Below are 18,319 nucleotides of genomic sequence, written 5' to 3'. Positions count from 1 at the left end.
GCACTTTGATGGTTTCCTACCATGAGGTTGCTCTACCCCTGAAAGTGCATTGCCCTCCTTTGTTTAGGTCTGGCTGTGTCCAGACTTATGAGAGTTCTGTTCAATACCACCACACGTGAAAAGAATTCAGGACTGGGCAATCCTAAACCCGTTGCGTGTCTCATCGGCTTGGGGCGCCGACATTGCGAGCAATGGGTCGATGGTGCTATGCGGCATGATGTCGCCTTGTGCTGTATGTGACTCGACCCATGTGCTTGTGGCAAAGATCGGCGTGCTTCCTCGTGCAATTATGTTTGTGTTAGAATCGATACTCGGACACCTATTATAGTTGTCTTAAACTTCCAATGCCGCTTTCCGTAAATTCGAGATCCAATTATTGTCGACACGCACGGAATTTGTCTTCACAATATCTTCCCTCGGGTCGAGTACCTTCTCCCCTCTCTCCTATTCAGACATTTTCTGCGGGGAGGCGGAACCTAGACTTGTTGTTAGCTTCTTGTAAACGAATTCAGGCTCAAACTACATCATGCTCTATTCTTGTTGCGTTTCCTTTCCATCAGATATGCCTATGAACACTCTACGATTGCTTTCGTTTTAGCCATTTAATCCATAGTTAAGTAGAACCTTATTGATTTAAGAGAGATTCTTTGGGCTATGCGTAACCCTCATGTTGTGTCCTCACAGTTCGAACCCGTAACCTCTCAGCCTCGAAGGCCGAGAGGGTCGTGCCACCAGGCAATTCGAGCCTATCAATATATTGCACCCCCATCTCGAAACTCTCTTTGGTTGTCTTGTATTTGGACTGGATTGAAATTGAGCAGAATAGTAGCATCTATTTTGTAGGTACGGGCTTTGTATCGAGAGAATGCATCAAATATGCCATATATCTAACGTCATACAAGAAGAATCATTGACCCCATAGCGCTGGAAAAATATCCAAAAAAGTTCTAAACCGTCGCATTTGTATCAATTTAATTCTAAACCTTTTCACATTAAATCAATTTAGTTCAACTGACTAATTTAGGTGGGAAATTGCTGATATGGACGTTGGCCGTCCTACGTGGCACGACACTAATGTGGAGGTCGCCGCCCGCCGTCAAGTCGTCCGGTCCTTGGCCAGATCCCGCAAAGGGACCCTCGTTTGTGGTCTACGAGGGCATTCTTGCCCTCGCAGGCGGTCGACGACCTCTGCCAACCATCATGAAGGCTGGCAACTAGCGGAGGGAAATAAGGACAAATGAAAAAAAAGAGAATGGAAAGAAAGAAAAAGGAAAGCAAAAAAAGAAAAGAAAAAGAAAAGAGAAGACAAAAAAGAAAAGTAAAAATTAATTTAAAAAAATTCCAAGAATACTTAAAATGTAAAAAAATAATAATAATAAATTGTTCCATGTCAACCGCAGCAAGAGGATAGCCGATGTCAATTTCAGCAATTTCCAGTCTAAATTGCCTAAATGGACTCAATTGTTAACAATGTGAAAAAGTTTATGACTAAATTTGTACAAATGTAATAAGTTTATGTTTTTTTTTTTTTTTTTGCTACTTTTCCCAATAGCGCTAGGAGGAGGACAAAGCTCAATAGATTTGTACAGAAGATATGGGAATGGCGATGTCAATGGAGACCGTTTCAGATAAGGAATTGACTGAGTAACACTTTGAGTTTGCGAGTTTTGCTTTTCTTTCGTTTTTGATAGTTCCTGTCGATGCTTCTTCAATGCCAGTTTGGGCGATAAAACTCGATTTGTCAATACAAATTCGGTCACCTTCAATCCCATGTAAGCTTCTATAATTTGGTTAGGCAAACTGAGCTTTGAACTGAACTTAGGTATCATTCAAACATGGTTTTGGAATTTTGCCGGATTTCTTTGTTCCTAAGAGAAAGATACAAGAAATTGATAGTCTTGATTCTCATGGTTCACTTCTTCCTGAAGTTTTTTTTTTGGTCGAAAATGAAACCTTTCCATTAACAACGTTCAAGGAGGAAAACCCGAGAATTACACTTCTTCATGAAGTTGATTGTCGCGATATAATGTAAAAATGCCATTGCTTCTGAAGAATTAAATTTCGTCTCACGTCGTGCAAGTTTTGGCGATTTTGACAAGTATGACAAACTTTATTTTCGGCTATGGAGAACTTACATAACTAGCACATCTAATGCCCTCGCCACAAGCCATTAATTTCATGTAATAATAGAAACAACCCTTTGGAATGTTTTGACTATTGAATGCATCTACCATTTCACTTTTTAATCGCCATACAATCTACTATTAAAAGCTTAATTCAATTCACAAAAAAAAAAAAAGTGATACTATATTAGAAAGTTCATCTCAAAAGCTTAAACTTATAGGTGGAGGAAAACCACATGAATATTAAGAATATATAAGACCTATTCACAATTTGATGTAGGACAACAACAACTTCAATACATAATACTTAGACAAAAGAATTAGTAGCCAACCGATACACAAAATATATAGAAATCAAACGAATAACATTGAATCAGCGGGGTAAATATGTATATGATTTCTTAGATTAGATGTCAAATCATCTTCTACGCGTCTTCACGAAGAAAAATCTTCCGCTGTAAGGCCGAATCACAACTACTTACATGATATGACCAAATTGAAGAAGCCAAAAAAGCTCAGCGATGGTGACGAGGGCTTCAAGTTGATGGCAAAAATCGACAGAAGAAGAAAGTAAGGTGAAGCATACGAACAATGGCGTGGAAATAGCTTCCCGTGGAAAACCCAAGGAACGAGTCAAAGCCTCCGGCTGTCACCGTCTCGCTTTGGAGCCCCAGAGTCAAAACTGAGCAGCTTCAGACAGTTTCTCCGAGGTGACGCAGAGCCCCGGAAACGGTCCGAACTCGTCAGAAGATTCTCTCTGTACTTTGTCCGTTCTGGTTCGACATCTGCTTTTTTTTTTTTGTTGTCTGCGGAACCAGTTTTCGTGCAACGAAAGAGCCAGCTAAGACTAGGGCGCGTTCAGATTGCGAGTACGGTTTGAATTGTCAACTGGGTCTGCGCCAGAGCCTGAACTCGAGTCAAAGGTTGGGGAGAGATCGCTGGATTTCGATAGACTAAGCAGAGAATGACGCACGTGAATTCATTTTTCCAGTGTACTATGATAATGAATTCCAGGGTTAGGAACTCGTAGAATTTTGGTTCTTTGTTCTGGTCCATAAATGAGGGCTGCCCGTTGAACACATGGAGAGTTCCCACTCGAGTAATCGTGATACTGCGTGTACTAAGATGGGTGTACGAGTTTGGTACCGGAAATGACGTGACCGACAATAAGTGGATGTTTAAGCAAGCAAATCATACTTGTTGCCCAGCAGAAGTATGCCGATCACGGCATATATTAATTTCGCAAACTAATTTTAGCGAGAAAATTATCCAAAAAAAAAGTTAGAAATTTATTGCAGTCATGTCAATTCTGTAATTTTTTTTTTATCGATTTAAACCTAAATCTTTTACAATTGTGTCAATTTAGTTCATCCGTAAATTTTGATCGGCCGGAGACGTAATACGGTTAATATTTTTTTAATATTTTATTTTTATTTTTTCTTTTTTTTGGCTAGAGGAAGAAGAGGGAAGGGGAAAAAAGAAAAAAGAAAAAAATTAAAATATTATGTCGTTGGCAAGCTAAATCCGTTGGATGGACCGGATTGGAAAAAAAATGACTAAATTGACATAATTGTAATAGATTTATGATTTTTTTTGGGTAATTTTCTCAATTTTAGCACAGATTGCAATACTCTTCTTTGCACTTTAATTTTCGAGTATTCATCCTGAGTTTATAGTCATTATTTTCAGAATTTGTTTATAATTACAATCAAGATTGGACGGTGTGGAAGAATTGGATCAGAGGAAAAGTTAACTTGAATCAAAAGCGAGTTCATTATAGAGCCAGGGATAATTGTTTAGAAGTCTAGGGGGCTTTGCATTGATATACAAATCAATGAGGATAATTAGGTCAAAATTCATATCATTTCAACCAAATTTTTTTGGTAAAACGGGGAAACTCACACTTCATCACCAGGTAGCTTTGCTGTGGTCGTGGGCAACTACACAATGACCTCAAATGGAATGTATGGTTTGAAACCACAAAATCGAAACCGAATTCGCTCCAATGAACATAGGCCCTAATTCTAGGGATAAGCAAATCGGAACAATCAAATCAGGAATCGCCCGGATCGGTAGTCCGGTTCTCGATTCTAAAGGACAGCGGGCCGGTTTCCAGTCCTTAAAATTGGAACTAGTGTCCGAATGGTCCGATTTCCAATTTCAGGGGTACAGGATCGGAGCGAACCGAAAGATTTTATTTTATTTTTAAATTTCTTAAACTATTCTCATCGATTATGCCCTTCTATGGGTTATATAAGCTAAAACAATATAAAATGCATTGAGAAAAGCAGAGCAAGTTAGTACTGCCTATGGATGACAAAATGGTACCCACTTCGTCATAAGGAAACGATTTTTTGTTTCTCGAAAGGATATGAGTACCCAAATACTTCCAAAGTGGATATGATTATTCTCCAGTAATTTCGTTGTATTAAAGTCAAGTAACTGGATGAAATAATAATCATCAAGGGGACACTCAGATTTGACGTGGCTCTATTGGACCGCATGAGAACCGGATCGGACCTATCGGGCCGGTCCCCGGTTTCGAAAATTGGGAACTGGGATCACTGGTCCAAAGTTTTCGGTTCTTGAGGGGAACTAGATTGGATCGTGAATCGATCACCCCTATCTAATTTTGCTTTTTGAGAAGAGCAATTACCTATTCGTCTCATGAAATGTCTCTCTTAGATCACCTACTTTGTCTCGAATAACAAGCGTACTAGCCGAAAAAAATACCCATGTTGCCACGTGATCCCATTTTGTTTTAGGCGCCTGCTTCGGTCCACCCCGAAGGCGGTGGCGTCCGACCGACGCAAGAAGGTGTTCTTGTCGGCTTTAGAGAGTTCTCGGATTCCAAATGATTGGCCGTGACGATGTCCTTAACGTCCCCGAGGAGAACAACAATTCACGGCGACGGTGTCCGCAAGTCCAACTTAATATCCAAGAAATAATGGGAAAATTATCTAAAGTCTTCAACTTGTTGCACGGTGATCAATTTAGTTTTAAATTTTTTAATTGTATCAATTTAGTCTTAAACTTTTTAACGATTTATCAATTTAGTCCTAAATCTTTTGACAATTTGTCAAAAGAGTCATTACCAGCAAATTATCCAAATAGTACGTTTAGGATTGAAAAATTGACAAATTTTCAAACGGTTTTGAACCAAACCGACACAACTGAAATGATTAGAATTAAATCGGTATATTGTCAAAAGGTGTATGACTAAATTGATACAATTGAAAAATTTACTAAATTGGCCATCGTATAATAGATTTAGGACTTTTTGGACCATTATCCCAATTGCACGTGTTCCATCGCATGACACAAAATTAAACGTTTAACACTTGACTATATTACCTACACCTATAGGATTCTCAACATACAACGGCAGATCGATTTTGACAAATGGGAACATGGGATTGAAATCTGGGCTGGGGTCAGAAATTGGCCTGCTGGTCTTATCCGTTGACGAACATCTTACATGGACCGCGACAAGAATGGTAGCGGGCCCACCGCCGGTTGGTCGGCACTCAAGAGCACTCGATGAAGCAACATTCTCAACTTTGGCTCCTTTGATAGGGACTTCACGAAGCGACGTGACACTTTTTTGTTTGGGAGTGGAAAGTAGGCGAGAGAGGAAGGAAAAAAAAAAAAAAAACTCCAATCGAACCGATCCGAATCTGACTAAACCGGTCTCGAAGGAACGATTTAGTTAGATTCTAAGAAGACCTTTTTTCAAATAAAGGGTTCGGAAATCGGCCGGTGAAATCTATCCTCGTCATAAAAATGATTTTCAATTATTCATGTCATCTATATTTCAAGTGGCCTACCTTTCTTCTTTTGATCTGATAGTAGGTTATAATATCATTCATCACGTACATCTATTTTATAATGTCGATATTCAAAGGAAGTCCTAAGCTTGGACTCAAGTTGAAGCCAACAACAACTGATTCGATCATTTGTTTGAACAGTTTTCTCGTTAAACCCACTTAAGCTCCACATGTCAGAAATGGAAAAATATGAGATTGTCTTTAAAGAAAATTGAAGTTGAATAACCAACGAAATTAGCTTTTAAGTTTTAACTAACGATTAGGCTAACAAAACCTCTAGAAACTCATTAACCAGTATTTGTCAAGGATAAGCATGGTTTTAGGATAAAATCGGGAATTGAAGAATCGAATTGGTGGAAATATGGTAATTTCCAAGTTTTAGGACATACAGGATATGTTCTAATATTTAAAAATTAGGGAACAAATTTCGACAGATAAGTTCCAGGCTCCAAGAGATAGAATTTAAAATCAGCAACAAGTTTTTGTGCTTTCCTTGTTCTATTGTCTTCGCCCGATCCCGCAATATTCCATGGCGTCTGATGAAAAGTATGTAATCTGGAGCCGTTAGTCCGAGTTTTCATTTCCGGCGATATCCATAACTAACACTTTTACTTTGATAAGGTATTATATTTTTTATGTGTTTAAATAGAAGTCATGTGATAACTCTAGAAATAGAGTTATTTTACCTATTTTAGGCAACAAATAATATAATATCTTTGAGAAAATATTTGAATTTCCTTTTATTTATTCAAATTTTCCTTGTTTGTACAGGATAATGATAAATGTAGAAGATAAGGTAAAAAAAGAAAGAAAGAAATCAAGATGTCACCAGCAGAATTGTTAGAAGATAAATACCAAATTGTCAGAAGATTACCTTGTTTTTAGGATATCTTAATGTTATCTTTAGGATTTTATTTTATTCCGGAGTCTTGAATGTTATTCGAGAGGGAGGATAACAAAAAGAGTTTGGGAGAGACGTCTACGTTTTTGACCTTTCGCATGTTCTTTTGTTCTTGGAGTTTTTCAAGTATTTTTAAGAGAAGACAAAGTGGTGACAAAATTCTTGCTCTTTGATTCAAGATGTTTGATTTAATTTATATTTATATTTTTTCTTCTATTATGTTCTAATTTTCTTTTGTTAGGGCTACGATATAGCCCGACCATAAAGATATGAATTTCTTGATGTTTATATTTTGCAAGTGATTTCATTCATGTGAGTTATATATTATTGTGCTTAATGCTTTTAAATGATTGGCCACTATTTGAGTGATCTGATTTGCATGTTTGAGACTGAGAAGTGGTACTATGCAATTGCTTCTTATAATATATAACCATGAATTATAATGTGGATAGAAATATACCATGTTATTTGTGTAGTTTTCGGCGATAAGGTGATCTAGAAGACTCATTATAAATCGAAAATATTCATAAATTTTAATGCACTTATGTTTATTTAAATTCACATAGAGATATAGTAGATTGATAAACCGAGTAGGTTTACTATACCTAGAGATAGGATAGTAAATAGCAGAGAAAATTCCACTATCATATGTTTAACATTGTTCTTGTCTGCGTAAAGATCCCAAGTTCATGTTTAGTGGTTATGGTGAAATTAGATGCTCTAACGTATTTATTTGATTGATTTACTGCATCTAGTTCCAAACTTTTACCTTTAAGATTGTTAATTTTATTTTATTCTCAATTTTATTTTTACTTGTTAGATAAATTTTAGAATTAGTCCATTTTATTGTTTTGGCGACCCAGGGAACCCCCGCACGGCCGGCAAACGAGGGGTAAACCCTAGGGGCAACACGTGCTAGCCACCACACACGTGCCACCGGTTAAATCACCCCGCAACGCCACCGGGATTCGAACACTCGACCTTTTGCGAGAGGAAAAGTGCGCGAACCAGCGGTGCCACCCAGGTGGGTGGTGAATTAGTCCATTTTTAGTATTTAATTAGTTTATTAATCATCAATCTCTAGGGGACGATATCTTTTCTCATCATTATATTACTCGTTTGACATGTACACTTGCGTTGAGAATTTTGTGAACATCATGGTTAGTAGATTTTGGGAGCAAATGATGGTCATTAAAGGTAATAATTCACTACAATCGTTCACTTAAGAATACAAGTGGGATCTATGTAGACCCCGCAATCAACCCCGGTATCACACCCTTAGTATTCACCGGTCAAAATTTCCTTCTTTAGGGAAGTAGAAATGAATGGAAGATTTAGAGGAAGTACTTGCAATTCGATACTCTCACTTCCTAATGATCCATCTCCAAGAATCCAATCCATCGTCTCCGAGGACAGCAACAAAGTAGAATGCCCGAGCGAAGAAAGGCAATCTTCTCTACTTCACCTACCTCAGACTAAGTTAATCAGCTTAGGAAGAGATTCTTCCCCCAGTAGTTCAATTTATTATGTTCACTTATAAAATAAAAGGACAAGAATAAGTATCATCTTAGTACGTAGTACTTAGCTTGTCACCCCACAATCACCCCCCATTAAGACATTAATGGAGTTAGGTCATCATATCAAAGGTATTACAAGAAAAGGGGGAAAAAAAAGAATTAGGTGTGGGATTAAGGAGGGGAGAATTACAAAATAAGTCATAAACTTTGCAATTCATTCCTAAATATTTTTTTTGGTCAATTCCTTCTTAAACCCTTTGCATTTGTGGCAGTTTAATCCATCCGGCCGGAGTAGATCTTATTTCAAATAAAGGTCTCAAATGGTTAGATCGATCTCAAAGAATGGCCCGACCTTCAAGCTAGTAAAGGGCAATTTTGTCTTTTACTTTTTTTATTTTATTTTTTCCTTTTTTTTTTTTATTTTGTTTTTATTTTTTTTTTCTCTTTTGCCACTGCTGATGCCCGGAGGGGCTCGACGAGGGTTGCTAGGCCCTCACCGGTCCCAACAAAGAAGAAAAAAAGAAATGAGAAGAAAGAAAAGAAAAAAAGAATTCAAAATTAAAATTTTCTTTGGATGAAAATGCCACCGATCGGCCAAAATATTTAGTTGGTCGTTGTCATACCCTTATTTGAAGCAAACTATTATGACCACTTCAAGTCCTTATTTGAGAACGATACGGCTACTTCACGCAGTTATGTGAGAAAACGAATCTTTAGGCCTCTTTTTTTTTTTTTTTTTTTTTGAAATTTTCCCAAAAAAGAATTAGGTATAAGGAGAAGAAGAAGAGGAAGCCGGAGTTAATATCTCGGGTGTCTCCATGAAAAAGACAATGTTCAATCACATGGACAACCTTTTCCCCTTTCTCCATCCATTTTTATGGTCTTCCCCCCCCCCCCCCCAAACCCCTTGATCAATTCAAACCATTCTATTGTATTCTCTCTGTTCTTCCCGTATAACTCGCCTCCCTCATTTCTAAATCTCTGTGTCTCTCTCACGCACACATCGAGGGTTGACCGAGGAGACTAGGAATCCACATTACGCGCTTCCAACCCGAATCTGATGGGCAAAGCAAAGGATGAGAGACAGAGAGAGATTAGAAAAATGTAGGCATGTTGACGGTGGAGTCAACCCTAATTTGGGCAGATCTAACATCCCAACCCCTTACCAATTTAATGGGTCAATCCCTCAAGTATTAAATAGTGCATGCACAAGATGCAAGGCAACCTCCCTTTTCCACTTTTCTTTTCCTTTGCTTTATCATTATCTTTGGCACTGAATTTAAGATAAGTTGGGTTTGGGGTTTGTCTAACCCAATGAAACCTAATGCTGGAGGGAGAAAAGGCAGTTTTTTAGGCTGCACGAGAACGCAAGGTTGACAATTCTTTGTAAGGGAAGATATATGGAATAAGCATAGATGGACACGTATAGGTTTCCTCTCTGGAAAACGTTAGAGGGAACAAGTGCACCGGAAGTCTTGAAATCTATCACGAATGTACAATTGAGTCCTAAAATTTTTAGAAAGTAAAATCGAGTTCTAAAATTCGTTACGAAAGTGCAATTGAATCCTAATACTTTCAAAAAAAGTGCAATAAGATCCTTTCATTAACACCATCTAACTTGACAAACGGAAAATGGTAATAAGTTGTAAGTCTTAACTAGTGCCCTCGAGGCACTTAATACAATTTTACTTTGATATACATGGGTCTCGCGAATATGTGTTTCCTGAGTACTCGCTAAACAAGATTAGTAATGAAAGTTTTGATCTACAAAGGGCTGGCCACTAATAGCACTAGAAGAGCAAAGGCACTGTTAAGTGCAAATTTTCCTTATTGCTGGTGACACGAGGATTTTCAGTCTTCTACTCTGCTAGCTGAGCTATCCCGACTGTTCCTTATACATCATCCTCATTTTATTATATGATTTGGTTCTACGTCAATTAAAAAGGCAAAAGGGTTAGAAAAAGTCTCATCCAAACCCTAGAATTTTCTGCGCTACATAGCTTTAACTACATTAATGATCCCACATTATTGGTTAATCAAGAATCAAAGTGGATTTACCAATGAATCATGAAATGCTATAATTCTTAAATATTATTTATTAATTTATGCAATTAATTTATTCAGAAGTAATTCGCGGGATGATGCGTTGCATTTAACATAATTCTCATCATGTTAATCCCTTGGTAACCATGTCAACTGGGTGATTCTCGGAAGGAATTTAGTTTATTCCGGACTTATAATCAGACTAGTCTGGGTCCTTTGCATCATCTCTACAAATGGCGAATTTAACGGACCACTGAAGAAAGAAATGATTAAGCTATAAATAGTCATTCTCTAGCAATGGCAAAGTGACAAAATCTGTTTGGAACATCTTGAGTGTTACTAGAAGAATTTTTTTTATCCCTCTTGCTCAATGATTAGTGATAATGTGAGCTAAAAAATCTAGTCTTAGACTGCCTAAGCTTCCTTTAAGATTTTTTTTTTCATTTCTACTTAGAACTTTTTCCGACTGTTCAATGTCATTTATGAACTTTCTTATCTAGTTAGGACCTTAACCCTTGATTAATACACTTAATTGCAAAGACAAAGCTGTCACTATGGTTTTTTTTTTCTTCGTATCAAATCAAAATCTATCTTGATTATTTAAAAGTTAATTCTTTGCGAAAAGATGGAGTGGCAGCAATTGTGGTAGCCACCATCGGCTAGGATATGATGGTCTTGGCAGCCATCTCCCCCGCTATGGGAAGCCCTCGCTTGGGGTCGTTACGGTGGCGGCAACAGTCGAGGTGCCGTCAATCACAACTCGCAAGGAGCACCGTGAAAGGCTTCTGATGATGATCGACAATGCTCTACGAATTCATGACTTTTTGTTTACCATTTTTTTTTTCTTCTAAAGAAGTGGAAAAAAGGCAATGATAGAAACAAATTGTGAAATTTGACATGCTCTACAAGATCTGATCCTATCCCATGCCATCCAAGGAAAGCAAGATCTCCACCGTTGATATTAGGAAGGGAGTCTCTTTTCACAAAAAAAAAAAAACAATCTGATAAGTCAAGAGCATGTGAAAGTTGAAAATCCTAGCTAGGATAGGATAATCACCACCTCTCCCATTCATCTCATCTTTCCCTGAAGCTAAGCCTAAGGAGGCCATAAATTCTCATGTGACCTTACAAATTTCTAAGTCTTAAGTGGATGTGAACCAAACCACAGATCATGATGGAGAGCACATGAAATTCATGGTCGTATGCCCAATCTCCATTTGTCCTCCCATCTGGAAATGACAAAACCCACTCGTGGCATGACATGTTCTCCATCACTTCCACTTTTCTCCATTATGTAATCACATTTTCCTTTTTAATTTTCTTTCCCTATCAATATCACTTAGGGGTCCCCCACAAAAATAAACTTTCAAGATTTCATCATTGGGTGTTGGACTGGTAAAATCCACAAACATGGACCTTTTTGATTTGGACATGGTTGGACAGCTTAAGCAGCTATCTCAAGTCTCAACCCCACCTTCCACCTTCACTGCTCAAAAAAAAAAAAAAAAAAGAAAAGAAAAGAAAAAAACCAAAGACATCAAATCTATCTTTTGCACTGGTAGGCTCAAAGGGGACCACTTCCTAGATCATGTGTTATTGTAGAGAAGTTCAATTGATTAAATGAAGCATTGTGTTTTAATACTGTGATGTTCAATTAATATTGAAATTATACAGGCCTTGGCTCCTACATGACTTTCTAGTAGGGGAGGAAAAAGGTTAGGGGTCTCCCAGCTGATCATAAGCAATGAGCAATCAAAATGTTGTTACATACTCAGATTTTAATGTATCAAAACTTTACTTTATTACATGATTTACTTAAAAATTAAGAATTACATATGGTCTAATGGGCCAGGTCTATAAGCTTAAAAAACAGGATTCTTACTTCTTAGGTTGGGCAACTGAGTGTGGCATAATTTAAATATATCACAATCCCATTTCTAATAAATGTTCATGACATGAATGCCTTTCTTTGTTCCTTTATGTTAGTCAAATGCGTAGTAGCTCAATTTTACTTGCAAGCTAGTAAAATTCGAATTCCACACACTAAAACTATTGGTTCAATTCAAGCTTATAATTTTCGACTTTTATTAGTTGGGACAAGATCTTACTAGCTATTGATAAGGATAAACATACTTCAAGTATCTATATCAAATTTAAATTACGCATATCCAAATGCGAAAATTACCCATATAAGAAATTTAGTTAGCACAAACTCGAATATATTTCACTTCTTTTTCTTGACTAAATACCCTCACGATAGCGAGTAAAAGATTTGGCAAATCGAAAACAACCAAAAAAGAGATCTTCTTATCTAAGGATCCATTCCTCATCCCTATTTTTCGCTTAAGCAATTTTTTTTTTTTTTTGTGCGACAACACCAAAAGTTAAGATAACACATGTTGCGAAAACTGCGTTTTTGGTTCCTTGTCGTATGTGGAACTTCAATCCCTTCAGGCCTTCACTCATGTTGATGAATAATAATGAGTCGGGAGAAGATTCATGGGAAAATAAAGAAAAGATTTAATCTTGCAATGGCTCTTCTCTCTCAACCTGCCGACCTGTCCCAGTGGAGATATCCAGGAAAATTTTTATAAAGGGGGAAAAGCACCCATAACCATGAAAGTTCTCAGTTTTACATTTGCTTTTCTGCGAGCACTCAAAAGGGAGAGAGAGACGATGAATGAGCTAGCGAAGCCCGACTACTCCAACTCTTTCGAGAGAGAGAAAAGAGAGAGCCCCGAGTAGACACGAACACACGCATCAGAGAGGGAAAGAGGAGAGAGAATGAAAGGGAAGGCATGCCTGGTCGGCCATTAGAGCTTCTCCGATTTGCTAAAGATCCCTCCACAATCATCATTCCTTTTGCCCTCCATACGTTACCAGAAGAGAAAGTTCTTTTTTTTTTTTGCCTGTCCAATAACATTCGTTTGGTTTTATAGCAATTTGAGTTTTTTGGTTTGTTGTGTGGGGAGATTTTGAAGGCAGTAAGATCTTGGGGAAAGGAGAACTGGGTTTGGTTTGGTTTGGTCTGGTCTTCTCCTGTGCTGAATGAATTCAATGCTTGTTGCTTCACGGCGTCTCCGAGTGATCGCGAGGACTTGGTGATTTGCTGCTTTTCCTTATCCCTTCTTTGCTGAGTAATTAAGAGCTTCAAGGTCAGTAATTTGATCTCTTGCAGGTACTTTTCTTAGAAAGTTTTTAGCTTTTGTTGTAAACACGAATTAGCATGCTCAATATGCGGTATTACTTTCTCAAAAAATGTTAATTTCGGCACTCTTAATAATCTGGTTTTCCACAAATTCTGGAAAGAACCCATGTTTTGAGCTCGTACGGTGCGTGAGAAACTGTGATATTTCAGTTGATTTCTGGAGTTCTATTTGAAACCCAGTATAATATGCTCATAAGTTCTCTTCAACTTTTTTTGAATTTGAATACCTGATAGTGTTGGTTCTTTGAGATGCTTCACTGATCAGATACGCCTTGGTACTTGAACATTGAATGAGTTTGTATTTTTTGATTTTGGGTTTCTTGAGTTCGGAAATGAATTTGGATTTTATTAGTGATGGATGGAAATCCATCAACCGTTGTATGATGGAGAAGGTAATAGAGGGAAAAATGGTATTTGTTTGCATTCCTTTGTCTATATATCCAAGACAAAGATCCTTTAATTAAAATATTTCGTATTGATTTCAATTTCAGTACCGTTGTCCGAGTGCTACATTGGTTAAATGCTCCAGCTTGGGATAAAGTTTTGCGAAATCGCATTCTGAGGCGATTATGCAGGAGGACTCGTCCAGTGGTGATATAAACCCTTGACATTATTCCCGTCCAGGTGTTAAGCATGTCTAGATTTTTAAAATCATGTGGCCTTTCTGAACCGGAGTTTGGGACTGTTCTACTAGTTGCCTCTCTGATGGTGTGCATTGCAGCCGGACTGAATTCTGAGGGGCAGTATCTTTTAGACATGAAGAGTAGACTTCACGATGAATTTAATTTTCTGGGAAATTGGAATGCCTCGGATGAAAGGCCATGCAGATGGATAGGTGTGAATTGCACTTTGGATAGTAGTCCTGTCGTTTGGTCCCTCGATTTGAACTCGATGAATCTCTCTGGGACTTTGAGCCCCAGTATTGGCGGTTTGATTCATTTGACTTATCTTGATATTTCTTATAATTCGATTAGTGGGAGCATTCCCAAGGAGATTGGCAATTGTTCAAGCTTGGGGGGTCTTTACTTAAACAACAACCAGTTTGATGGGGAAATTCCTGCTGAACTGGTCAAGCTGTCTTCCCTGACGGTCTTGAATATATGCAACAATAAAATATCGGGCCCACTGCCGGAGGAACTTGGGAGCTTATCTTCACTAGTTGAATTTGTGGCATACACTAATAATATTACTGGTTCTTTGCCTACTTCGATAGGAAACCTCAAGAACCTGAGGACATTCCGAGCTGGTCAAAATGCAATCTCTGGTATCTTACCGCCAGAAATTGGTAGATGCACAAACTTGCGGTATCTTGGTGTTGCCCAAAATGATATTGGAGGGGAATTGCCAAAGGAACTTGGGATGCTTGGAAGCTTGACTGACTTGATTCTTTGGGATAACCAGCTCTCGGGATATATTCCAAAAGAAATTGGAAATTGTACCAACCTCGAGACTGTTGCCCTTTATGAGAACAGCCTCGAAGGTCTGATTCCTTCCGAGATTGGGGACCTCAAGTCTCTGAAGAGGTTGTACCTTTACAGGAATCGGTTGAATGGAACCATCCCAAGGGAAGTCGGGAATTTGTCTTTGGCAACAGAAATCGATTTCTCCGAGAATTCTTTGTCTGGTGAGATCCCTTCTGAATTCAGCAAAATTAGCAACCTGACCTTGTTGTTTCTTTTCCAGAATCAGCTGACGGGTGTTATACCAAATGAGTTTAGTGGCTTGAGGAACTTGACCAAGCTCGACCTATCCATTAACAATTTAACTGGTCCAATTCCGTCTGGATTTCAGTATTTATCACGGATGATTCAGTTGCAGCTCTTTGATAATTCCTTGGCTGGGGCTATTCCTCAGGGGCTGGGGATTTACAGTCCACTTTGGGTGGTTGATTTTTCTGATAACCGCCTTTCTGGAAGGATTCCTCCTCATCTTTGTCGACATTCCAACCTCATTTTGTTGAATCTTGAGTCGAATATGCTTTATGGGAATATTCCTGATGGAATCCTGAACTGTCACTCGCTGGTTCAGCTTCGTCTAGGTAGTAACGGTCTTGCGGGTAGCTTTCCTTCAGCGATGTGCGAACTTGGAAATATGTCTTCCATTGAGCTTGGGCAAAACAAATTCAGTGGTCCAATTCCTGCAGAGATTGGGTCTTGTCAGAGGTTGCAGAGGCTGGACCTTGCTGGAAATTTCTTTGCGTCTAACCTGCCGGTACAAATAGGAAATTTATCTCAGCTAGTGTTCTTTAATATCTCATCCAATTCTCTCTCTGGACAAATACCCCGTGAAATTGTCAACTGCAACCTGCTTCAGCGTCTAGATCTCAGCCAGAACAGCTTCGTGGGTGATTTACCAGCGGAGATTGGAACTTTCTCACACTTGGAGCTTCTCAGGTTGTCGGATAATAAGTTCTCTGGATATATACCTTCGGCCTTAGGGAGTCTCTCCCATTTGACTGAGTTGCAAATGGGAGGCAACAGGTTTTCTGGTGAAATCCCTTCAGAGTTAGGTTCCCTCTCAAGCTTACAGATTGCATTGAATGTCAGTTACAATTCCCTAACTGGGAAAATACCGCGACAGCTTGGAAATCTTAATCTACTCGAGTACCTCCTGCTCAATAACAACAATTTGACTGGTGAAATACCTAGCTCATTTGAGGGCTTGTCTAGCCTACTGGTGTGCAATTTTTCATACAATGATCTCTCTGGCCCTTTACCGTCCGCGCCACTTTTTCAGCACATGCCCATCAGTAGCTTTATTGGGAACAAGGCACTCTGTGGTGAGCCGCTCGGCAATTGCAATGCGAACCCATCTTCTGAATCCATCCGACCTTTGACAAGTGTGGATATTCCAAAGGGTAAAATTATCACTATTGTTGCGGCTGTTGTAGGTGGCGTGTCTCTTTTGCTAATAGCTGTCATAATTTATTTCATGAGACGGCCATCGGAGACGGTTGCTTCCATGGAGGATAAGGAATCGCCTTATCCAGAGAACGATATTTATTTTCCTCCAAAGGAGGGATTTACATTCCAAGATCTGATTGAGGCTACGAATAATTTCCATGACAGCTATGTTGTTGGAAGAGGCGCTTGTGGAACAGTTTATAAGGCAGTCATGAATTCGGGACTAATAATCGCGGTGAAAAGGTTAGCCTCGGATAGGGATAGTAACAACATTGAGAACAGCTTTCGTGCAGAGATTTCAACTCTTGGAAAGATCCGGCATCGAAATATTGTGAAGCTGTTTGGTTTTTGCTATCACCAGGGCTCAAATCTGCTTCTGTACGAGTACATGGCGAAGGGTAGCTTGGGTGAATTGCTTCATGGTCCAACGTGTAGCTTGGACTGGCCAACTCGGTTCAGCATTGCTCTTGGCTCTGCTGAAGGCCTTGCCTACTTACATCATGACTGCAAACCTCGGATAATCCATCGCGATATAAAGTCCAATAACATTCTTCTTGATGAGAATTTTGAAGCCCATGTTGGTGATTTTGGTTTGGCGAAAGTCATTGACATGCCTCAGTCTAAATCAATGTCGGCTGTTGCAGGATCTTATGGATACATTGCACCTGGTAAACATTCTCTCACCAAAATCCAGTTTGAACTAACTCTCCTTCCCCTTTTCTTTGAAGAAATTTGAAATGCTCCGATATTCTTTTCTAATTATTTGCAATTGTCCATTTTGCAGAGTATGCATATACTATGAAGGTCACGGAGAAATGTGACACATACAGCTACGGAGTTGTTCTACTGGAGTTGCTCACTGGAAGGACTCCAGTTCAGCCGCTGGATCAAGGAGGCGATCTCGTCACCTGGGTAAGACAGTACATTCGGAATAACTCGTTTTCCTCTGGCATGCTTGATGCTCGGTTAGATCTGGAGGACAAAGCCACCATCGGCCACATGATTACCGTCCTTAAACTCGCTTTATGGTGCACAAATTTGTCTCCTCTTGAGCGGCCGTCAATGCGGGAAGTTGTCTCGATGCTTGTCGAGTCTAACGAGCAGGAGGGAAACCTTATTTTGTCTCCGACTTACAATTCTTGTTCAAAGGACAATCCTTCATGAAGGTATCTGATTCTCCACCATGGGGATTAGATGGAATGATTCTTTTCTCAGTATTTATTCTTCGTTTTTCTACGTGAATAGCTAAATGAGAATACCATGTAAATTTTACCAAGCAAATAGCATTGGTGAAGTCATTCAATGTTCACATCACATAATACGGGAGTTCCAGTGACATCTTCATTCCTGTGCTGCGTTTGCTCTCCCAGAACGTAACATCAGTGTACAGTTAGCTTCTGATTTCACATTGTTGAGATCTCCCTGGCAATATAAGGCATAACAAGCATTGTCGACTTATCATCCCTATTGAATTGCTTTGGTCCTTGATGTGCATAAATTTTGGAGATATATTTTGTCCAGGGATGCTCATGCCAAACTATGTCTTTTGACATCATTTTCTGTGATGCCTGGCAAGTTTATTCTTCGAGTAGGGCTCTCTTTATATGAGCAAGGGACCTCGAAGGGTCATTGCGATTGCCAATGCCTTTGGGTGTTTATGGTTATGGCAATTTCATTCTGTTAATATGCGTCGTGTGGATTATCTCCTGCATTCATGCTCGTTCTTTTCCATTTGGCAACCCGTTTATACTTAAACTGAGAGATAATCGGCTTAGTTGACTAATGTTGCTGCGAAAG

General features: G+C 38.9%; 1 protein-coding gene across 2 annotated transcripts; it reads left to right on the top strand.

The window, feature by feature from the left end:
- The first annotated feature begins 13,075 nt into the window (after positions 1–13,075).
- On the top strand, positions 13,076–18,031 carry LOC115743424 (probable leucine-rich repeat receptor-like protein kinase At2g33170). Of its 2 annotated transcripts, none has more exons than XM_048271434.1 (3): positions 13,076–13,566; positions 14,244–17,190; positions 17,307–18,031. In XM_048271434.1, the coding sequence occupies exons 2-3, from the start codon at positions 14,253–14,255 to the stop codon at positions 17,684–17,686; spliced, it is 3,318 nt and encodes a 1,105-aa protein (XP_048127391.1). In that variant the 5' UTR covers positions 13,076–13,566; positions 14,244–14,252; the 3' UTR covers positions 17,687–18,031. The 2 variants fall into 2 exon arrangements, with proteins under 2 accessions (XP_048127391.1, XP_030534048.1); XM_030678188.2 differs by having other exon boundaries at positions 14,111–17,190.
- Positions 18,032–18,319: the final 288 nt, after the last annotated feature.

Source organism: Rhodamnia argentea, chromosome 1 (assembly GCF_020921035.1).
Source record: "Rhodamnia argentea isolate NSW1041297 chromosome 1, ASM2092103v1, whole genome shotgun sequence".
NCBI lineage: Eukaryota > Viridiplantae > Streptophyta > Magnoliopsida > Myrtales > Myrtaceae > Rhodamnia > Rhodamnia argentea.
Note: the sequence above shows the minus strand (reverse complement) of the source record. Positions and strands in the feature narration are given on the sequence as shown.